This window comes from Zonotrichia leucophrys, chromosome Z, assembly GCF_028769735.1.
Source record: "Zonotrichia leucophrys gambelii isolate GWCS_2022_RI chromosome Z, RI_Zleu_2.0, whole genome shotgun sequence".
Taxonomy (NCBI): Eukaryota; Metazoa; Chordata; class Aves; order Passeriformes; family Passerellidae; genus Zonotrichia; species Zonotrichia leucophrys.
In genome coordinates this window covers 25,514,284-25,538,908 of record NC_088200.1, presented here as the reverse complement: position 1 = coordinate 25,538,908, position 24,625 = coordinate 25,514,284, and the positions used below count along the sequence as shown (strand labels likewise).

Below are 24,625 nucleotides of genomic sequence, written 5' to 3'. Positions count from 1 at the left end.
AGGCTTTCAGCTAGCATATTATCTATTACTCCAACTTTTTCTTTTCAGTTGAGAACTTGTTCCTGTAGCTTTCCTAAAGAAGTTGTACCACTTTACACTGGCATTTAATTCCAGCCATGAGGCTGTCCAAAAAATGTCATGTCTGTTCCAGTGCACCTTTTGGTCTGTGAGATCTTCGTTGCGACTTTATGTCAGCATCTGTCTGTATTCATGTCCACTCAAATTGTATATTACCCTACACAGGTACCTGGATTTTATCTTTTTATCCATTATGTTACTAAACACTTTAGGTCAGTTCATCCTTCTCTTATGTTTTCAGTAGTTAATGTGTATTATGTGAGGGATCGAACATTTTCAAATTCAATAAAAAATGTCATTTTGGTTTTAAAAGTACTTTGCTGATAATAACAGGCTTCAGTGTGTATGGATCTTAGAAATGTCATTCTGAATTGAGAATAATATGATAATGGGTCAATTTACACTAGTTTTATTAAATAAAACCCTGCGCACTCCAACACAAACGTAAGGGGTGAAATCACAAAAAAAAACCCCAAACCCTGAAGAGCTATGTACTGGCTGTAAGCAGCAGGCCCATTGTGTTAATTTGCAGCTACATGAATTCATAATCTGTTTTCCAGACAGTTTAAATTCAGAGCTTGATAAAAAGAATGCTGTAATTGAAGATGTTCTCAGTTCTTTTTGTTATCTCTTGGGTTTAGTACCTATGCCCCCTTTTTTTTTTTTTTTTTTTAACCGAGATGCAAGAACAAGCTAATTAAACAGAACACTGTCCACAATCGATGCACATCATGTACTGCCAGCAAGACACAAGAGGGATGACTCTTTGATAAAGGACAAGTTACTCAGTGCACAAGGAGCTCACCTGTGTAGAATTTCTGAGTTCTGAGCTGGAAAGCATTGCCTACTAATTAAAACACATGATAAGTTTAGGAGGGAAATAAAGCACTGTGCATAGAGGGTTTGGGAAGCTGGCTTGAATAAGCTAGTCCCTGCAAACTGAATCACAGCAAACTTCTTTTCTGAGGTTATGAGATATTCATGTAAATTTACTCCAGTTAGTCTCTCACTGGAAATAGATGGGAGTAGAAAGGATTTGCCTTGTCCTCTTTGTCCAAGATTAGGGAGAAGTAGAAATATTTTGTACACAATGATTCACTTCCCATCGGCCAAACTCTGCAAGCTTTAGTTAATTCGAATGTTAATGCCAGTGAGAAGAAATGTTTTTCAGTATACACAGAACAGCCTCTGTGCACATACAAAGGACAGCACACAATCTGACCATTCCTCTGCAGGGAGCAGCAAACACCTTCAGTATTTCAGAATGATAACATCTCAAGCACAGTACTATGGCATCTACCAGATGCAGAAAAACAACCAGAAAGTGACAGATGTTTGCAGTAACAGCTGTGTCCATACTGCTGCATCAAACAGCCCAGAAAACAAAAAACAAACTGGAGCTTTTGTACGGCTCACCCTATCCTGGGTCTGGTTTTGGCACCTGTCATACCCAGACCATTTGGGGAGTAAGAGTATCCAGAATATCCCAGTAGGGATAAGACTGTGTGAGCACTGTCTCTCCACCTCACCCAGCAGGCTGAGCTCTTTGAAGATCTCCATGTCCTCATGCCAAACTCAGCACACATGCGCAGTTTCACAAATGCAAGACTGCCTCTGCTCCTCTACTGAACCATTCTTCCTGTATGAGAACACTCTAAACTGATGAAAACCCACACCCAAAGATCACTGGGCATTACCCTGGGCCCCCCAAGCACACACAGTCCAGAGAAGGTGGAACTCTGCCTCAGGGCCAGAAAAATGGGAGCAATTTTACCCAGCAATGCAGGTGAAGGCAGTTTCCACCTGACTGGGAGTTCTCAGGTTCTTGCAGGGCTGGACTCTCCCACAGAACCACATCCACAGCATCAGTGCTCAGGAGCTCCAGCACTACGATCCCTGCCCTATGTTCAGCACACCTGGATGTGTCAGCACGGCGCAACAGCCCATTCCCATGCTGAGACACTCCTCCTCCCTGAACAGAGGTGTTATTTGGGATAACCTGGCTTGGACTGAGCCTGTGTGTAGAAGAGCTCCTCGGAGTGAGACCATCTGTGCTTCAGCCATCACATCACCTTCAGGAGCCCACAGATGCACTGGCAAAAGCACTTATCATCACTGTGATTTATTAGCTGCTAAATTCCCTGCTAAGATGCTTGAAAGATAAACATTCAGCCCTGAAAAAGCAGCAGAGTCTCTCTTCTTTACTAAGAGTATTGGACTGCAAACCTGTCTTCAGAATTTTTCCGATACAACAGCTTACATAAAATTTAGTCACCAGGCATTACTTCTGCTAAAGTTTCAGCTCATTGCCTCTGCACACCATAAGAACATCCCTGTAGGTGTTGGGGAGGAAAAGTAATCAATGGTTTCCTTTGTACTGGGACTGAGGGAAGGGAATGCTTCTTTGGAGATATTTGGATTTTAAGCCTTCCTAATTATATTTTGAAAGGTTTATTTGCCATTTGTATGGAGGTTGCAGTTGAAGAAAAATACACAGAAGTCACATTTCAGTAGAGAGCCTTTGATATTATAGTGTTCTTAATGCTTTTACATATCTCTTGTTGATTTGTCTCTCTTCAAAGTCAACAATTACTGCTTTTTAATGAAGAACTTCTACAAATTATTTATTAAATCATTCAGTGGTAATTGCTGAGGCAGTGTAATTTCACAGAGAAGGTTCCTGACAACTGAAATGATAATTTAGATGTGTACAACTTCATGGTAATAACAGAGAACAGAGATTTATGAGATTTCATCTGTATATTGAACTCTCCTCCACCCTTATTAAAGTTCTCAGGCAAACTCCTTCTTTACTTCCCTTTGAAATTAGCAGAGCTTGACTATTTCAGTTAAAATGACAATTAAAACTCACATGAAAATTCAGTTTAAATGTCTTTGACTTTAAGCTGCCATTGAAGACTGGTGATCTACCCCAGTTTTTCTTCAAACTACACAATTTAACCTTATTTGAATAATGCTAATTGCTGTCTGTTTTTTAATAATGTGTTTACACAGCTCCATTAGCAGAAACATCTTCTATGTCCATGAGTGCTTAATTTTTTATTGGACGTCACCAACTCCTGTTTTATAAACCAGCCACGACCACCTGACTTCACTGTTTACTCGGCAAAGAACAGGCCTCGAATCCTTAATTTCTGACTAGCTGCCTTTGGATCAGATGCTGACAGTCTTTCCACTGCCTTTCAGTGGGCTCTGGACCAAGCCATTCATGGAGCATTAAGCTATACACGGTCTGATGTGTCTCTTCTCCTGCCCATCAACAGAGATCTAACTACTGATTTGCTTTCTGTATACCAAACCAGAGCAGTTTTTACAGGTTTTTCCCTTTGCCTGAGACACCTGAGAGAGCAGGTTCATTTAGCAGCTGAAACACGGTTTGCATTTCATTAATGCAGCAATTTCCAGGCCTCCATTTCATCAGTCTGCAGACCCATCCTTGTAAATCTTGTGAGCACAAGCGCCTGGAGCTGGGCTGACTTGCACCCTGAAGGATCTGGTCATTTATCCCTTCAACCGAATTTGTAATGCTAATTAGGCATAGTCACGGTGACATTTTATTTGACATTATAATAGCTTCATTAGCAGAGTTAAAAGCATAGATGTGAACATTGTTTTGCTAACTGTGTAAAAGTAAACAACACACAGAAAATATTATTCCCCTCTGACTCTTGGGGAAAAGGCAGTGCTTATACACACACACACACACACACACACATATATATATATATATATGTAAGTATATACATTTTTGATAAGAAACACAAAGGAGAAAACAGATATATAATCAGATCAGAGAAAGTTCCACTGAAGGAAAAAACCCTCCTGGCTTGCAGTGCCGCTGTGGGGACTCACAGCTCTAAAAGAGAGCTCAACAGCAGCTGTGAGCAAACTGATGCCACAGATTCAATCCAGGAGAACTGGTTTTTTCCATGGTTTAAATTAGAAAAAATTAAGTCTAAAACCAAATTCCTTAAAGTGTATGGGCACTTCCTCATTTCATGTTATGAGAAAAGGTGCTAGGAAATGCTACTTTATTTTTTTAATGTGTGCTGCCTCTGCTGGAATGGCAATACTTGAAGAAGGAGCTTGTGCTGGCAGCTGACAGACTGTGGGAAGTCCTGCCCCCCTTCCTGACCAGCTGCGAGGTGCCCCCTCTGCAACACATCCCAGCCCCTGCCCAGCCCACAGGGCTGCTCCGGAGGGAAGGTGAGCTCCTGTTATAGCAAAAAACCTGCTCTGCCCTCAGCACTTTGCTGCTTCTGCTATGCAGACTTCTGGTTCTCTGGGGAAGAAAATCCCAGACCTGCTTTGGACCAAAAACCTGTGAGATGATGTCAGAAATTCCTTTTTTCCTTCTCTTGTCCATCTGTATCCTTATACACCCTTATTTGACCAAGACCGTAATTTCAAAAAGGGTTGGTCCCCACACTAAAGACCATTTTTTGCAGAGGGTTTAAATGCTCTGAAAGAAAAGCTTTCTTAGACTAGCCAGAGCTATCCTTATTCCTGCAGTAAAAGAAGCCTGGCATCCATCCAGGCAATGCTTACATGCAAATCCTAAAAATGCACTGACTGTTGATTTTAAAAATCACTATACCACAGGAGTTAGCTTAATTTAAATTTTGACTTAGTTTGTCTTGAAAATTATTTCTTTTATTAGACCAGACAGACATGACTTGAGGTTGCTTTCTCTAATGCTACACAAAAATACTCCAGACTAATCTGAATATGTTCAGCTCTCTCTACAAGGTCATAGAGGCAATGTAAAATATGAACTTTCAGCTGCTCTTGGAAAGTAGTGTCCATTATTTATCTGAATAGCCACTTATAAATTATCCTAAGTAATATTACTTCAAAAACTTCAAGGTGTTCTTTGCTTCAGCAAAAAAAAAAAAAAAATTCCAATATTCAAAGTTCAGTGAAGAACATTTCATACAGATCCAAGGGAGAGAACAGTTTTCCCTTCCCTAAAATTTCCCTTTATGGTTTAAAAAAGGGGCATGTACAGACAGACCAGGGAGAGCTGTGCTAATTCTCCATGACGTTTCTTTAAAATGGCAGCACAATTTGGGTGGGAGGAAGTGGTGGGTCCATGTCTGTGGTGTTCACTCCTAGCTGCCACAGAATTGTCATCAGAGTCCAAAAAGCTCTTGCAAACATTTGAGCAAAAGCTGCCAGGAGCTGCTGTGTGTGGAGGTCAGAATGGACTGCTGAGGGGGGTGAGGACTTGCCAGAAGGAGCTGCCCCACTACAAGTCTTCCCACACCTGTAAAGAATACAAACCACAGTGGCTGTTCCACTAAGAGCATCTTTTGGGGCTCCTTCTGATTGCCACTATGGGACTGGATAGCTGTAATATGGTGTTAAGCAACATTTAATCCTACCCTTAAGAAGAAACAGCATTCTTTGGAATCAAAGGCCTTCAGCAGACTGTTTAGGGATGTCTGAGTGCTTTTCTGTAAAGAAGCACCTCACAAGCACTGGTGCTTTGCACATCCTGACTTTCAGTCCAAATAGATCCATTTCAAAAGAGTTCTGAAGCAGGCAGTCTTGAGTTTTCCCACTTGTTATTCATGCAATACACAGGGGAGGGGCTTTTCCCCCCAAATTTTTGGTTCAAGGAATTCAGCTTTTGACGGCAGCAGAGCCAAACCAGCAGCAGCACGTTGAAGAAGATACTACCTTGACTAAAGTTCTTTAGGCTTGCTGGAATTTGTCTCCTTGCTCCTCACATCCGAGGCATGATAGAGAAAGACTCTGTTGTTGTAAAGAAATTTTGGTATCACACTAATGCTGCTGGTTTAACCTGAAGAAAACTATTTAGGCAGATACAAGGTTGCTCTGTGTGCGTGTGTGTGTGTGTGTGTGTGTGTGTGTGTGTGTGTGTGTGTGTGTGTGTGCGCGCGTGTGTCTGCTAATGGAAGAACTCTCCTTAGCCTTTTAGAGCGATTCCCTCCAACACCAGATCAAAGATATAGCTGTAACCAGGCTGCAGGAATAAAATGTGATTTGGATTATGGAGAAATAACAGTTTGAAGACCGATGAAATAAAAACCAAACGGGGTTATATTGAAAGTCCCCAGAAATGACAGCACAAGGTAACACCATTGCCTGCACAGAATGACACCACGAGGTGCCAGGACTAAAAATCACCACTCACCAGTGGTCAGCTACTGGTCACTAGCAGACTGCAGCCTTGAGAACTGAGTAGAACAGGATTTACACAGAACAAAGGACAACTACGCAGTGTATGAAAGGTACCACATGCCACAAATGTGGACATAAGATAGAACTGCCAATAAATGAGGAATGGGCAAGTAAATACAGTAGGCATGCAGACAGCGTACAGAAGAGAAATCCTGGAACACAGATTACTTGCCAGTCACAACCCCCAGCCCCCACAACCACGCAGGCACATGTGCCCTGTCTCTCTAAAGACCTGGGAACCCAGAGAATGATCCTAGAGATGCAGGGATTCTAACTACAACATTTTGAACTGAGTTGTTACTGAGAATGAGCTGTGGCACTTGCACAATTCCCCTGTATCATTGAGACAAACAATATCAATTTGCTAACAGTGCTGAGACCTTGATTAGGCTAACAATGAATCCCTGGCTTTGCACAGAGGAAGGGTTTCTAAAGCTCACATTAGCTGAGAGCAATATTTGCTCGCATGCCTTGCTCTTGAGGACCCCTGCTAACACAGCACAAGAGCTGACAGGGAATTTGGCAACCAGGGCTGTAATTATGATGCCCATTGCCAAGCACTGCTCCACACTGGGCTCCTTGGCACGTCACCCCTGCCAGGCTCCTCAGCATCAAGGGCTCTTGAAGCAGCACTCCCCCCATCTTTGCCCTGTTTCAGCAGCTTCCACCTTCCCATCAGTAAGATGGACATCCTGCAGCATATTGCTGGAAAGTGCTGCGTTTTCAGAGGTGTGACAGGCTGTGAGTACTCCTTCTGTATGACTTAACTTTTCTGGCATAAGCAAAACAGTGACTGAACAAGAAGAAATTAATTCTGGAAGGAAATGGAGAATAAAAGAGAGGGTATGGAGAAGACTGATGCTGTGTTGGTAAAAGAAGTCTGGTCCCATCTTACAAAACAGCTATTGCCCTTTCTGAAATATACTTGGTGTATGCACACAGCATTTAATCCAATTAGATTATATTCACCATTAACACCTGCAGCAAGGAATAAAATCTGATGGAGCACCATTTTCACTCACCAGTGCAATAACAGCATGGCTTGAAAGTGATTTCAACCCTTCCTGAGCATTTGCATTCTCCATACCCTCAGCAGCTGTGTCCCTGAGAAGAAGTTTCCTTCTTCTCCATAGTTTCCTCCTCCTTCTGCCTGTCAAAGAAATACCCAGCAGTGATCCACAGGGCACCCCTGGAATGATAGCTGAATATGGCAATATACAGCAGGGGAAATTGATGCTGACCCATGTCCCATTCCTCAGAAAGCCAGCACCAGCTCATCACTGCATCCTCTTCTGCTGGGCCTTGCTCCAGGCATGTTTCACAGGATTAATTTTAGCTACAAGGGCATTTTGTACTATATTGATTTTTTTGTATGAAAGAAAGCTGAGAATTAAGCTTGCAAAGCCTGATCTCTTAACTCTATTAAATGAGGCCAGGGTAGATTAAGTTAGTAGTTCATCTTTCTGAGGCTAGGCATTAAAAACATGGCTCTGAGGTGAATTCATGGGTGTACGTGGCTTGGCTTAAAACTAGGATCAGAATTTAAGCAGCTTCATTTGAGGTTTCTTATTTAATACACCAAGGATTTAGTTAGAAAGATGGGAAATTAGAAAAAAAATAGTTAAAATTGGCTCTCAGGGCACAGGATGAGCAGGGAAAAATAAAATCAAACATCTCTTTTAGAAACAAATACAGTTTCCATGTGATGGGATGCAGGCAGCTGACAAAGGGGATGGGCCACTGTAATGTGCTGTCCTGAGTGGACTTGAAATGCCTCTTGCTGCTGACCTGAGGCCCACAATGCTGGCCAGGGTCAGAGGGTCTCAGCCGACACAGGCATCCTCAGCTCGCTGGGTAGCTTTCACTAATCAGGCAGTGAATGTTCCTTCCTCAGCAGGGGGCAAACCCAAATAAACTGGGAGCTGTGGTGTTTTAAGGTCCTCAGCCGCAGACTCACTACCTTTCAAGACAAGACAGAAATCTGAACTTTCGAAAATGCACCAAAGCCTAGTGGCTTCTACCCACTACAAATGCTTTAACCACTGCTCTCTACTTTTAATTCCCAATACTGACTTAAAACACTGTCATAAACAAACAAGCAAAATCCTGAAAGACAAGCCAGCATGTAGAAGTTTTGTGGACATGTTTTGGAATTGCTTTTTCTGAGCATGCAAACCACAAAATCAGGCAAGATCCCGTAATCAAGAGGCGCCCACCGCCCGCCCCCAAAGGCAGAAGCATTTGAGTTTCCAATAAAGTGTTATAGCAACGACCCACTAAAGTGTGTGACTGCACAGAGCCCGTTACCAGGCACACGGGAGAGGGAGAGGAGGAGGAGGAGGAGGAGGAGGAGGAGGAGGAGGAGGAGGAGGAAGAGGCACCGTCTGGATGTTGAATATAGAACCTGAGCAATCCAGTTTGAGATCCCTGCCTAATCTCAGTGAGCAAACCCGGCTGTAACGCGGGGATAGCCCCCTACACAGGGCTCCAGGGGGACACATCACCACCAGGCTTCTCACCCATCCTAAGGCTTGCAGCAAGATAAATACTTCACAGACTTTTACAAAGCCACGGATCAGAGGGAAAAAAGGGAAAAAAAACCAGATTAAGTAATACACCAAGCCTTTGCCAGAAGCAAAATCTAAGGCCGAAATCTCCACTTCTTTGCTGTGCTAGACACAACTGCCTCAATATACAAAAACTATGGGAAGTAACAGCCATTTGTTTTACGTGTTGTTAAATAATTTGGGTATTTGCACCATTATACTGCTGTGGTGCATTGGTGTGCCCTTACAGCATCCCACTGAAAATCCCCTCATCAGGACCCCATGTCTATGGGTATTTTGGTACTGTGATTTCCTCATTAGTTTAAAGGCAAGTTACTAATGGTCCACAGTATTCCAAAAGTCCTTGATACAGCCATGAAACAAGATCTTGCTGTAGTAGGTGCCTCAGAGGACAGAAAGTGGTTTACAGCCAGTATTATGGGAAGGTTTGGGAGAATGTGTCAAAAACCATCAGCCATCCCTGTCTCACTCTTGGATTTATAATGTGCAAGATCATCAAGTGAGCATTTACAGCTCCTACTTGTGACTCAATCTTCTGGGCTCATCTAAATGCCTGACAGAAAATACACAACAGCTTCACGTCCCTACTACACACAAATACTTGCATGACCACTGCTGCCAGTTTGGTCTCTCTGCACCTATCGTAGTCATTTGGACCAAGAATGAAGTGACTGCACAAGATTTGTAAGTAATAATGGAATATGAATCATACATATTAATCCCTCCTTTGAATCATGTTTAGATTCAGTGGAGCAGTGGTAACTGAGGCTTTAAGCAATGTGTCCATCCATAAATAACTCAGCATACTGCTCTTACGAGGCAAGGCCTTTCATGGCAGGGAAGTTCAATACACTTGTAGGAAAAAGACAGAAGAATGTGGACAAATTGTTGAGATACAATTAAATACCAATTTAACTTCTCTGTAAACAAAGTTTTTCAACCTACCTATTTATGTAAAAACTTATGTGTACTGATACCTTACATTGTTTGAGGGGAAAGGTTGTGGCAGGTTAGCAGGGGGTGGCTTTGATTATGAGAAAGTAATGAAAGTAACAGCAACAATTTAATAGCCTGGATGTTAGGGATGGGAAGAATCCTTTGCAGCATGGAAATTATGAAAATCTAGTTTTGATACTGGTTTTATCTTCTCTGTTGCAATTCCTTAAAATTTCCACTGCTTCCATTTCCTATTATGAAATAATGTCTTATAATCTCCCTTAAAAATTAATGTACCTCCTCCTTAGAATTACATAGGGTTTGAAAAACCCCGTGACAGCTGAAAAGCCACTACACTCATTGCAAAGCACCAATTACCCAAGAACATTGGGCATTTAGTTACCTTATTAAGAGCTTTAGCATCTGCTTGGGCTGCACATTTCTGAGAGTCAAAAGGCTCCCAAACATTCTGAACCAAATGGATCAACAAACTCTTGTCTGTGCTTGAGACTCCTACAGAGGTACAAGATCGTTCTTCCTCATGGCTCAGCTCTCTCTGGCCTGATCCATGGATGCTACGCTCTCTACAAGTCAGGTTTTTGACCCTGAAAACAGCTAATAAACTTTTCCAGCTGGCAAAGAGGCTCTCAGCTCTCAGAAATGAACTCTGAGAGTGTTTTGATGCAGTTGGGCAGCCAGTGTTCGGGCTTGTGGGTCTTCCGGGTGTAGCTGGGGCAAACAGCATCTTTATTTGTGTCACTGAGAATCTGAGAGCATCAGATCAGTAATGCCAGCATAGCCTGCCCTCCTCTGCACTTAAAAACTTGTAAGTTAACTTGCAAGTGATTTAGAAAGTCTAAAAACACAGCAGCTGTTACTCCTCTTAAACAGCTCCTCAGTCATCAGAGCCACCATCGCTCCGACAGCTTCGCCAGTCCGGTGTTACCAAGACTAACAAACACAGTCAAGTCTAACACTACAACTTCTACGGGCTCGAAGAAATAATGACATTCATGAATTTAGCAAACGAGACAGAAGTTATGAATTTAATGATCTGGGAGCCAGTCTTGAGTTATGCAAAACACACTGAGTTAGGTATTCACAAAATTGCTCCCGCGTAATTGTCGGCACGTGGATTGTTTGCAAACAGCTTGCACAAACTACTTAGTGTTAATCATTTGTTCCGTGACATAGTTAGTCATGCACTATTTCTGCTCCTTGAGTGGGTGATTGTATCCTCCTGAAGGAGAGGGTAAGAACCAGAGAAAATGAGGCGCACCCCGGGAGTTTAACACGGATAAGCGCCTCCGACAAAATACGGGAGCGTCACGTCTCACTAATCTCTGCAAGATGCCTGCGTCTCTCCATCCCCATGCAAATAATCCATGATGACTCGGCAGAGTCTGGTGAACCAAAGCCTGGGGACAAGGAATTCGCAGCGACTATTTCTGGGACCGCGATTCTTTTTAACGCTCCGAACAAGCGGGAGTGTTGCAGAGGAGTATCTAATTCCCCCAGACAACCTGAGAGGAAGGGATGACAGATCACCACTCCTAAGAATTTGGCAAGAGCTTGCAAACTGCTGTCGCTCTCTCTGCAGGAAACGGTACTGCTTCAGGGAGAGAGAACCTCCAGCAAAAACTGCCACAAAAAGAAAGTATGTTCCCTGAAGACACAGGAATGTCGGGATTTTATTTCTTTCCACATTTCAGCTTTCGTTGTTTACATGATGTTAGCACTTGAGTGCAAGTCTTGGTCAGCATAAGATACAGAATCGTAGAATGGTTTGGATTGAAGTCCCAAGGGCAGGGACTTCTCCCACTAGATCAGCTTGCTACAAGCTCTGTCCAGCCTGTCCTTAAACACTTCCAGGGATGGGGAATGTACTACAGTTATTAGAGCAATGTGCAGAATTACATACTTCAGTCACCTGGGATGGAACTAAAGAAAGTGAAAAACTATAACCTGAATTGAATTTTGTTGCAATAAAGCTTTGATACCCCAGAAGTGCTCTGCGAGGTATGTGGCAAACTGGAATGAAACAGACAGCCAGCAGTGAGAATAAAAGCAACAAAGGGAGACTCAAGAAACAAGGATCTTCTGTTAAAGGATGCCACAGCACCACTAAACATTTTCAGTGGCAGCCACATCAGTGTCACATTGGGCAGTCATTGCTTATAGACAGGAAACATGTCATGGGTAATTCCCTGGCAACTTTTAATCTTCCAGAGGAGGCTTCTGACAAAGCACAGGAATACATCTGGACTTCTTCATGCCTGGACTGGTAGACCAGCAGCTATTCCAGTACTCAGTCCAGTGTACTTTCCTGTGATTTTAACTGTATTAAAGAGGAATGAATTTCCCATTTGAGTCCCCTGTTCAGTGGTCAGACTGCAGACTCATTTCTCCTCATCTCACTGACAATAATAAGCCATTTTGCTGCTTATTATTCTCCAATAAAATTGTAATAATTTTGTATGACTCTCGGAAGACATGCATTTGCTCTCACAGTGCTGGCATAATATGGATCCACAAAAAGATGAATTTTCTGAATTATTCTTGATCATAGTTAGTGAATTGCCTTCTATAAGATTTTAGGCAAAGTGGGAACTCTGGTGAAAATAAGTCAAATTCAGGTAAAATTAAAGGTTAGAGTTGACAGAAATCCGAAGCTTGCTTATGAATATATTTTTATTATCACAGCAACAAACCACAGATCCTATTGGACTAGTTCTTCATTCAAAGCAAAACAATACCACACTTAAATGAAGTCTGAATATTTTTTTAAAAAACCATGCCAACTGCATCAGAAGCAGCATGCAGGCACTCATACAACTGAAAATATTCACTTCAGCTGCTTTTGTTCTCCTCGACAAGAATGTTTTCCCCTTTTCATGAACACTTCAGTAATCAAATTACACTAGGACAAATGCTTATAGAAAATGCACAGCAAAACCAAACACTTGACATATTTGCAAGTTCCAGATTCCATGTATATCACCAATTCCTGTGTTTATTGGACTGGAAAAAAAAATCATGGGCTTAGTTAGATAACCAAAACTGTATCTCAAATTGGTCCTTACTCAAAGCTAGTGAAGTGAAAGGAAGTACTCCCATGTATGTTTTGTAAGGCTCTGGGATACTGCCATTCCTTTGTTCTGGCTTGTTCCAGAAATTTCAGGTGGTTTTCAGACACAGAAATAAAATGTCTGTGATTATATCAGATGCATTATTCACTGTGAATTCTCACTTCATTTTCCTCTTAAAGTACAGTTCTGGGCAGGAATAGAAGGGCAGTATGAGCTGGTCAACAAGCTCCTATTCCCTGTCAAACAGAGCATCTTTCTTCTGCTAATCATGTGGCACTGCTGCATCCCACCATGGGTCTAAATTTGCCACTTATAAACCTGTAAGGGTTGTGAACACCCCAGGAGGACATCGTGGCACAGCTCACTTCCACATAACTACATGTTACATATTTATATGCACTGTCAAAATGGTGGGAAGATACAAAATTGTGTTTCACTGGAATCCAGCAGGCTGAGCTATTTATAAATAAGTGCCTTATTTTTGGTGCTCTTCAGTGCAGATGAACAGTGAGTGATGAGCAATTTATGTTGCTGATCATTTGTATCACAATAGAGCCTTGCAGTCTTTTCCTGCAGTTCACAGACTCTGTAAGTTCAGGATCTGTAGTATCCTACAGAGGAAAACAGGACCTCAGAACAAAGACCAGTGGGCAAGATAAAGAGAGGATGAAATGAGCATGCCGCACTGAAAATGGAAGAGTAGATAGATAACAGAGCACCTGAAAAAAATATTTGAGCATTCCTGGGGATTCTGGGCATCAATATCCAAAACAGACCTACCACCCATCTATCTCTCAAAAAACAAACTCTCATTGTGAAGGAATCCTTTCCCAAGAGTACTCCACACTAAGGGATTTTCAGTTTAGATAATGGAAGAAAACATTAAACAAAATATGGCTTAATGAACATGAAATAAAAGTCTTTAGAAGAATGACATGCTTGGAAGAAATCTTAGGGGTATAACTGAAGTGAAAAAGGAGGTTTTAATTAACAAGCTTGTAAGCACCCTGTACTCTGTAAATAATTCATGTATATAAAAAGACGATCATAAGGATGACTGAATAATCATCATTTTGCCTTCCCTGTGTTGACTGCTGATGTAAGATTCCTAATCAGATGCCACAGGAGTATTGTTAACCATACCAGCTACTCAGGATATTTCTGTACTGCCACATTGCAGTAGGAACTTTTATAGAGGTGATTAATAGGTGTTTTTTCTCTCCCCATTATCTCTGAGGAAGAAACACTTATGCTATGTTTTACCATTTCTCTGGTCATGAACTCTGCAGCAGACACTTTCACAGACCACAGAATAATTGGGGTTGGGAGTGACCTTGAACAGCATTCCATTCCAATCCTCTGCCATGGGCAGGGACACATTCCACCAGGCCAGGTTGCTCAGAGCTCCATCCAACCTGGCCTTCAACACTTCTAGGGACAGAGGATCGGACATCTGAAATTGTCATGCCTCGACACTTCAACAAAAAATACCACTGCTTACTGCTGTAACTATTTACCTGTGTTTGCCTCAAGGCTGTCAGTGGGTATCCATTTGTTGCTTCTGTAGTTCATCACCTATCACACACACAACTTAAGCAGCCACATAAACCTTTCATCTTGTTGCCCATCTAAGGCAGAGTAAAATCAGCTCTATAGTATTAGCACACTAAAACAATGTAAATCACAGCTAAAACACTTTCAGTGTACTCTCAAAGGAGGGCAGCTCCAAATAGAGGTCAGATTTGTTTTTTTCTCTTTTGACACTTACACTGAGTGCAGAAAATTCTTAAAAACAACCGCTGCCTTACAGAAAGCAGTTATGTATGAGTGAGCCTTACATACTCAGAAAGTGATAAATAATTATGCTTTCACCTAAAATAGCACCAGAAAATTATCAAACTATGAACTCTATGATACCAACTTTTCATCTGATTTGCAAAATCAAAAGACCTTTTTAAGCCAGTTTGAGTGAGTATGCCATTAAAATCAGTGTAATGCAACTGCTTTATCAGTATCATCATTGAGAGAGGCTGGTGCATAATTCAGCTGCTCTTTCTGGTTATTATTTGCTATGTCTAATAGCTCTTTCTTTGCAAAAAATGCAAAACTTCATTTTAAAATCTCAGTTGATGCTTGAAGATCTGTCTTGTCTTTTGACTCGGTCTCGAGTTAGAAAGTCTTGTAAAATGTCATATAGACAGCATGGGCAATAATTTCCTTCACAGTCTTAAAGAAGTTGGAAGTGGGATTCCATGCCTTCAGGGAAATACTAAGAGTTTAAAATATGGCTGTGCAGCACATTCATAGATTTTTATAATCCACTTCAAATACTTTCCACATTGTAAAACAGGCTCCGGAAATGATCATCATAGATGAAAGTGAGTGAAAAAAGAGTAATAAAAATACTGTAGAAAGAAAAGGAAAAAATGGCTGCTTCTTCTGAGCTCCCCAATATTTGATTTTTCCTGTATAATAATAAGAACTGAGTGATCACAGTAATTTCCCCATTTCCTCTGGTTCAGTGTCAGCTGAGGGTGCACTTGTGCCCACCTGTGCCCTCCTCCTCCACCCCCTCATCTGCAGCCTGCAGCCACCCAGGACGAAACATTTCAGATAAAAGTTAATTATCCAGCACTAAACTGCACACCAGACCTTTCCAAACTGCTGCCAACTGGAAACCTTCCCATCAGCTTCTGAGGGCTCTCCCACCTCACCATTCTTGCAGCAGGGAGCATCTGAGAGGTTCAACATCATCTCCCCACTCACTGACAAGGCACTCAGAGCTTGCAGAGGCACAGGATGGCAGCCTGGCACGGGGGATGGCACCTGCTTTCTGCTTGTACCAGCAGGGCATTCCTGTGCTCCAGGGATGCAAGATGCTCATTAGTGCCTGCATGGACCCACACTGCAGGGAAATGACACACAGAGCCCAGGTCTGAGGGCTGAACATCAAGCCTGAACAGAGAGATGCTCTGGAACTCTGTCTGCAGCCCAGTCCAAGTCTCAAGTCCAACTGCACACAAACTTTTGGTTGCAATGCCCCACAAGTGCAGCATGCAACGTTGCAATGGCTGCAGTATGTCTGTCACAGTTCTTCATGAAGAATATTACCAAGAGCAGTGTTATCAGCTTGCTGTGACAGCTGTGAAGCACTTGGGGCCAGGCTGTGAACTTCTGAGTCACACTGATGAGGAGCCCCTTGAACAAGCAGCTTTGCTCGAGTGTGACTCCCTTAATAAATGAATCATCCATCAGCGCTGCCTACTCAAGCTTAAATCCTTCTCCCAGTTCTCCTGCTACTTCCACCATCTGCACATCCTTTCCCTGTGGTGGTGAGAACCACCAATTTGGCTGACTGACAGGGTTTTGGGAAAAATGTGGAGTCTTTCAGGGCCAGAGCAGAAGTAAAGTACAGTCACTAATGTCAAGAGCTCCAATCCTTAAGTCCCTGTGCCTGAACCTGCCCCCATTTATTAGGAAATCCCTGTTGGGTACCTACTGGTATGATGCTGCATGCATCCCAGTAACCTGGTGCTCTGAAATCCTAACCGGTCTGACCCTGGGTCCCAGACCATCATGAGGGACTCTAATCATAACTCTCAGCATGAAATTTGCAAAAAGGCTTCTGTTAATCACACCCAAATACACCAAGGCCTCACACCTTTTGCAAGACATCCCTCTGGCAACAGCAATAAACCATTATCTACATTTGGCATTAATTCCTGTTCCCATCACTGCATCCTAGATGCCGGCTTAATCAGTTTCCTGAGAAATCTGCAAGAGAGACAATGCATTTTGGGGGGGTGGGGAATGCTTTTTTGGGCAAGTATTACTCACTGGAAGTAACTATTCTTAGCCAGGGATCAAGCCAGCCCTGTGAATTCAACTCTGATTTGGGCAAGCCATTCTTCTCTGTGCTTGGTGATTCCAGCTTTTTGTCCAGTGCTTTCCTACAAAATTCAGTTCCCTTGTTTTTTGCTGCTAGAACCACAAAATGTAAAGACATAGGGAAGGGCACCTCTTCTTTCTCTTCTCAGTTCAGGTTATTTTCTCCTTCTCTTCCCCTGCGTCACTGACATGTGACGTTTCCAGTTTTCTTGCTTCCTCTTCTTGTTTTCTTCCTCCTCTTTTTTCTGGGTGCTTTCAACTCTTCAGAACAAACTCTGCAGTGCACAGAGTGCATTGGAGTGAGATCTGACACACTCTCATTTCATCAAATTGAGAAGACAACCCTTCCACTCTTTAAAAGCCCTTCAGTGAATGGCTACAAAAACATGCCTTTATAGTCTGAGTCTTTGCTGGAAGGTAAATTTAGGTTTTTTTAAAGGAAACTGCTTTTTCTAGTTTTCTGCTGATTACAATAAATACATAAATTCCCGATGTGTTATGCCTGGTTTTCTTTCACATTTAAAAGTTGATTGGGAATCCAGAGAGGAAAATAATACAACACAATATAAACACTTTATTTGAGGACTTAAAACTGTAACTAGATCCAGCACAGTCTTAAGTCCTAAAATTATGTATTTTCAATATTTCGTGGGTTTAAATAGTAAACAATTTATTAAATATACCCTAAAGGAGAACTTTTTAAGGTAGTGTGTGAATTTAATCACAATAAATAAATTTAATAACACATCACAAGATCTTTTATTGATTTCTAGTTTCTGGAGCTCTACTTTCACTGGCTTTCATGAACGAATACTTGAGGGAAATTATATTAAATACTCAAACTTACTTTTCTTTGTTAACAATCTGTTCAGTACAGTAATTTATGTACTCATATAGAATCTGACAACAGGTTGTCTTTAAATTTGTCTATTCTAGGCAAAATTATAATTTTTACTTAGTGGATTAAGCCAAGTATTCTTTGATGTTTCTTCTGATAATGCCTGTCCTTCAGCAAAGTAACAATCAATGATTTACCGTTGTCACAATTTAGTCACTCATCACTGACAGGAGTTTGTGCAGTGTGTTATGAAAGACCTAGCAGCAAGGAAGACATTGTTTTGTGAACACCCAGAATAGAAAAAAAAGAGCCAAACCCAAAATAAACATCATGTATGGCACTGAATTTGATGTTAACTCAGCTTTTCTGCATCAAAGAATCAGCATGAGACAAGGAATGATAAAATCTTGTTACTGGCCAGCTCTGAATGAGTGCTATCCCAGCAGACTTCTGGCTCTTTCTGTCGCCAAGGGCTTTAAAATTAAGAAACCTGAGGAGAACTGAAGTTAAACATTCTCACCACTTCCCAGCATTCTGAAAAGGGATTTTTTCTACAGGTTTGATTAACTGGATCTTCCTTAAACTCTTTAACTCCAATAAAGAGACTAGTTTGGGTTTTTTCTCCCTTTCTTTGTTCCACGCAAAGATTTTTGATAGAGGAAATATCACGGGGGTCTCTGGCTGAAAGAGAAGCAACTGGGCATTTGTTTGCACATCCTCTGAATTTCTGTCCTCGATTCCTCTCAAGACTCCTCTCATAAACCCTCCTGAAGTACACAAAAGGCAAGTGCCACACACTATTTACTCAGTGTTGGGTCAGGAGGGTCGCTGGCCACAGAGAAAGACTGAACACATATTCTTCATCTACACAGAAACTAGCACAAGCTCCCAGTATCTGGACTAAGACAGATTAGCTGTGGCAGTTTGAATGACCAGAGCCTGCAGCCAAATGTGTGTGTTGCATTCTCTCCCTTGAAAATGGAATTATTAAAACTTTCTCCAAAATCAAACCCACTTTTCTGCAAAAATGAAATTCTGTCTCTGAGAAGGAAAGAAAAAAGTGGCTCTGGGCATTTAGTTGGGCAGAAGCTTTCCCACATCTCTGTCCCTTTGCTGTAATTTCTGCTTGCCCTCACTGCAATGCATAGTCTGTGTCTTGCAGTCAGTATGACTTCTGAGGACACTGTATTCACAGTGGTACTCCTGTCTGTTTCCAAAAAGACCTGCAATTCCTCATCCAGGCTGGTCTGATATATCTATAAATAAGGAAGCTGTTAAAAAACCCCACTTAATTCTTTTAAAAACAAAAAATTAAATATTATAGGCAGTTTCTTTTGACAGCATCTGTTCTGAGGCTGAGCTTGCTTTTTACTGGAAAATTCAGTTTAATCTGGAACTTTGATTTGGTTTATTTATTCTTTTGGCCCCTTCTGAAGTCATAGCAGTAATCAGTAGCACTGCAGTTTCAGTTCCTTTAAGAAACTAGGTAAAGCACAGACTGGCAGGGACTGATGATCTGCAATTACTTTATTCAGTTTAGTTACTCTGAGAAGATTCCTTTTCATGTTAACAGACATCAGAGGTCCTGATTTATATGAAACCCACTAAAAATACTCCTTTGAATTCAGAGAACACTGCTGCAAACATGACCTCCCCTGTGTTTCTGATACTATCACCAACAAAATGGATATTACAGGCTGTTCTTCCCAGACTCAGCTCTGAGCTGTACTACTAGAAGCAATATCACTGAATTTATTTATGCTTCATGTTCTCTGGATCTTTTCCCTGTTCCATCCATGGGAAAATTATTAATGACATTGGCAATCTTGGAAACAAAAGATAAAGTGCTTCTCTTGATACAAACATACATAAGGTGACAAGCCTTGCCTCAGTGGCATCAGTGCTTGTGAAGATGCCTTCTCCAAAATAATGAGCTGTCAAAGTTTCACTGCAATTTGCATTTGTGTTAGTAGTGAAGAAATCCAGTGCTATTTTTTTTCCCTTGCTGAATGACAGTGTTAAATTGTTACTTTTGCTCACTGAGTGTGAAAATTTACTGAAATGACAGTAAAGTCGGAAGAGTAAACAGCATTTTTTCAGGTCACAAAAGCACTTGGATATATTATTAGTGTACATTAACAATTAAATCACAGATATAAAATGAAAAAAGTGTGTCACATTTTACTCTGTGTAGCGTCCCTTGAAACCAACACACTCCTGAACCTTTAGAATACGCTGTTGCTTTGTGGGAGAAGGAGTGTAGTACCACACCTTGTGGTGCCTGTTGTCTTGTGATCGTTCATGGCATGGGGAAAGACTGCTCTCTTTTTTTATCCTCAGGGTGGTAGAATTTAATGGGAAATTGATTTTTAAATATGTTTGAGCAACGACAGAACTTTTGAAAACACTGTCTAGGTATCTTACGTGACTGTAGCTGCCCATCTGTGGTGCTGTGTATTTCCTCTGATGTTACACGTCTGAAACATTACTGTCATCAAACACCACAGAGACAAGAGGCAGTATTGTTGAAATGTATTTAATTTCTGGATCTTTACCTTCCCTTTTATTCTATTGCTTTTTTCCATGTTAGAGGAGATTTGCTCCAAGATCAACGTGCTTTTCAATTACAGTGAACACTTGCCTGTTATAAACTTCTGCATGAAATAATGACATTAACATTCAGCAGCAGTACAAGACATTGCATGTGTATGCTCCTGTCCTGTTGTAGTGTGGAAAATGAGACTTTGCTAGACATTACTACCTTAAGATCACCCTAATAAAGGATTTCAATATTAAGGAGAAGCAGTATGACACAGCATCTAGTGAATACTGGGTTTGTTATTGTTTGCCATGGTCTTCACATGAACACAAGTACAAAATGCCCTCCAAGGGCAAAACAAGTTTTGGGTCTGCTCCTGTGCCTTTGTGGAAGGAAGATATCTGCAGGCACTCCTAAGGGCATGCTGTAGTGATTTTGTGGGAGGGAAGATGCTCTGTCCAAGCATCAGCAGGAGGAGTGATCCCAGGGATGCCAAGTCAGAAGTAGGGTTAGAAATCAGTCTTTTTTTCTTCTCTGGACATCTGCATGTTGGGCCTATCAGTAAAATCTGCCCTGTCCACAATGATGCCATGTACAACTGCCTCCTCCAAGATGGCCTGTCAGTAGAAGAAGCCAATCTGCAGCTCCAGCTCTACAGAGACAGGAAGGTGACAGGTCTGGGGCGTGTTCATCTCATGTCAGTGCTGGTGTGGGACTGTGAGCAACACAAAACCCCTGCCTGCCACAGAGACTGCCAACAACGCCAGGACTTCAGGGTCCAAAACGCTCTTGGAAATCCTGTAACTCTAGAAGTATGCAGGGCAAGGCTGCTGTAGCACTGCCTCCAGCATTAGCCTAAGAATGGTATGTAATAACTGAAAATATTAAAAAAACAGTGTTCAGAAAGATGTCAGCCCTTCCAAGACAACCATGATAGACCAGCACACTTGTATTCAAGTGCCTGCTGGCCTTTGAGCAAGTCTGAGTTGTCTTTTTAAAGCCATAGATCCTTGAATAAGTAATTTTTTAAAACTCAGCCTAAAAGAAAAACGGAGTCCGTGCAGCACAGGTGCAGTGCCAGGCATTGGTTTCACTGTCACTGAAGACGATGCCAGTTAAAGTCTGCTTAAGAACAAAGCCTTGATTTGGACAGACTGATCCTTCGGCTCCACACTGAGAACAATCTGAAAGTAAGGCAGGAGCTTTGAAATCTGTGGAAAGCAGCAATGAAATCTAACCCTGTGCTGCATGTGTTGAACACATCCTGTGAACTCAGGCAGCTTTGGGTGAACTTAGACCTTCTCTGAGATGGAAGATAAAATAATGCTAACAGCCAGAGCAAATCCTGCACTCAGGATTTGGCCCTCAGGGAGCTTTGGCTGTTGCCTCCAGCACCGTTGTGCCTGCAGCTGCAAGGCTGGTAGATGCAACAGCAAACTTGGATGCTACTGGCACCATCAACAGCAGAATTCAGCAGCACTGATTATTACGCCCGAGTTTCTACTTAAACCTAGAGAGATCTGAGTTATGTGGGTTTTGCTGAGGTAGAGAAGCCTAGCTGAATTAAAGGGGATTTTGACAAGGACACAGAGTGGCAGGAGGAGGGGCAGAAGCTCCAAAATACCAGAGGGCAGGGCTGGATGGGATACTGGGAGGAAATCCTTGACTGTGAGGGTGATGAAGCCCTGGCACAGGTTGCCCAGAGAGGCTGTGGCTGCCCCATCCCTGGAGATGCTCAAGGCCATGCTGGATGAGGCTCGGAGCAGCCTGGTCTGGTAGAAGGTGTGGAAGGGGGTGGAATGAGATTCTCTTTAAGGTCCCTTCTGACTCCAATCATTCTGATGCAGACCAGATACAGCAGTCACATCTTCAGTTACAGACTAGGAACTACCTAAGGCCGACTTTTTCTACCTTTTCTGTCACAATTCAAACACACAAAAGCTGAAAAAACCCCCAAACCCATAGAAATTAGATCCAGACTGTGGTCTGTATTTGTTTTTGCAAAGCAAATTCACTTGTGTTTTCTAATTATATTTTGAAAGCAAAGTTGAGCTACCTCTTTTTACATCAAACAGCTATTTATCCTGTACTTAAAAGGCAGCTGTACCATTTTACTTATGACTTCCCTTGCACAGGCTTTACAGAATAGAGCATTTTCTTCCAGCTCTTTTACCTGAAGATGATTCCTGACATCAAATGCAGTTCCAAAATACTGTATCACCTTCCTCCAGAGTGTGTGACACTAAGTTACATGTCTTTGTACGATAGAAAGTTTAGCTCCTGATGCTACTTCTGCTTGTGCCTGAGTTTTGTCAAACACAAAGAATTCCATTTATACTATTTGTGCTACAAAATCAAGCAAACAGGATGGGCTGCAGTTTCCACTACTTTAGTTAGGCAGCTCGAATTGGCAAAAATCTGATATAGTACCAACGCATGAACTAGAGGTGAAACTGAACTACAGAAATTCCTGGCACTTCAGCTCAGCTCGATGCAAAGTCAAGTTACACTGAACAACTTCTCTGAGAAGTGTCACCTGGTGCCCAACCTGCAGTGCCCGTACACAGACCACAGCATTAAGACCCAAAACAAACACTCTGAAAGCCGTTCGGGGTTTTTTCGGTTTGCCTTTTTCTTTCTTTCCCCCGTAACAACCTTTTCTTGATATGCAAAGCATGTCCCGGACCCCTCTTCTGCTCTCGGCTCTGCAACTAATCGCAGTGTGTGGCTTTGGGCTAGCAACTTCGCTTGTGCCACCGAGCTCTTGCCTGCCTTTCCAGGGAGAGGACGCTTCTCCCCGGCCTCCCAGGGGCTAACGCGGAGCGGGGTGCGAAAGGAGGGAGGGACCGAAGAGCGATGCCGGCCGCCCCGCGGTCCGAGCGCTTCTCCCTCGGTCAGAATCCTCCTGCCGAGACCCCTGCCCGGCCCCGACGCCCGTCCCCTTCCCCTGCCCCCGCTTTCTCCCCGTGTCCCCGGCGCCTTACCAAGCTCCGCCGGGGGAACTCGCCCAGCACGATGCTGACCACCGGGATGCGCAGCGCCGCCGAGATGAAGTCCAGCTCCAGCATCTCCCCACGGCTCTGCGGGAAGGCGAGGATGGCTGAGACCCCCTGCACCACCACGGTGTGGCAGAGACTCTGCAGGAAGGAGACGGGGTCGTTGCTCCAGGAGGCGCTGGCTGAAGAGAAGGGGAAGAGGGGCAGGTCGCCCAGCCCCGCCTCGATGGCCATCACCACCTCCAGGGACAGGTTGTAGGGCAGCAGCCCGGGCACGCCGTTCAGGTTGGCCACGGCCAGCAGCAGCGCGTCCCGCGGCGAGGGGGGCGCCCGCCGCTGCGCCCCGCCGCCCCCCGCCCGCCGGCCCCGCGGCCCCTCGGGGCGCCCGCCCGACGCCTCCCCGGGCCAGGCGGCGGCGGCGGGAGCGGCCCGGGGCTGCAGGTGGGTGGCCCCCACCCGCACCGTGTGCCCGATGCGCCGCAGGATCTGGCAGGGCTGCGGATGGGACGCGGAGCCGGGCACCACCGCCAGCACCAGGGCGCAGGGCGGCAGCAGCAGCAGGCACGCCCGGCCCAGGACCCCGCGCACCCCCGGCCGACACATGGCCGGGAGCCCCCCGCCGCCGCCGCCGCCGCCTCCCCCGGCCCCGCCGCCCGCATCAAGCGCCCCGCGGGCGGGCGACAGCGGCATCAGCCGCGGCGGGCGAGCCCCGCGCAGAGCCGCCCCCGCCGCCGCCCATGGGGCCGCCGCCGCCTCGCCCCCGCCCCGGGGCTGCGGGGAGGCTCAGCCCCCGGACCGCCCCCCTCGGTTCCGGGGGGCCGGCAGGCACCCGACCCCCGCCCGCTGCCCCGCCGGGAGCGGGATGCTGCCCTGCCCGGCTCCCCCCGCCCGCCGCTTCTCCGCAGCCCGGGCGGGCTCTGCGCCGCTCCGTTCCGCGCTCCCCGTTCCGCGCCCCCCGGCGCGCCCCTGCCCGGCTCCCCGCGCTGCTCCGCGCTCCCGGCTCCGCTCCCCGCCTCGCAGCGTCTCCGCCCCGTAATCCCGGCCCGGCTCCCTGAGCCAGCCCCCTGCCCTTGTCCCCCCGCAGCCCTCGGAGCGCTCCCCGCCGGCTCCGGAGCCGGGCAAAGTTGCCGGTGCGGCTGCGGGCGGTCGCTGGGCTGCGCTGCGCTCCCGCCGGGAGGGACGGCGAGCGCCGGCCCCGCTCGGCTCCTCCCCGGGCCGCCCAGGGGTGGAAGGGGCCTGGGGGGCCGCCCCTCTGCACGCCCGGGGAGCGTCCTGGGACGGCCCCTCCGCAGCCCTCGGTGCTGCCGCGGGGCGCCCCCCTCACCCCGCCGGAGCGGCGGAGCTGTTTTTCGTGTCCCAAGGGCTGCGAACCGAAGGTGCGGCTTGGGTCCCCCCTCGGATGGAGGGGGAGCCGTGTTTGCCGCTGCCGCTTGTTGTGGAAAGCAGCGCTGGCAGTGCCCGGTGCC

At 44.5% G+C, this 24,625-nt stretch overlaps 1 protein-coding gene across 1 annotated transcript in view; it reads right to left on the bottom strand.

Moving 5' to 3' along the window:
- The window catches only part of GRIN3A (glutamate ionotropic receptor NMDA type subunit 3A), a 67,638-nt gene extending 43,789 nt beyond the window's left edge, over positions 1 to 23,849 (bottom strand). Inside the window, exon 1 of the mRNA XM_064736279.1 lies at positions 23,148 to 23,849. Coding sequence (XP_064592349.1) covers positions 23,148 to 23,849 — 702 coding nt within the window. The remainder of the gene's footprint in view (positions 1 to 23,147) is intronic.
- Between the last annotated feature and the right edge of the window lie 776 nt (positions 23,850 to 24,625).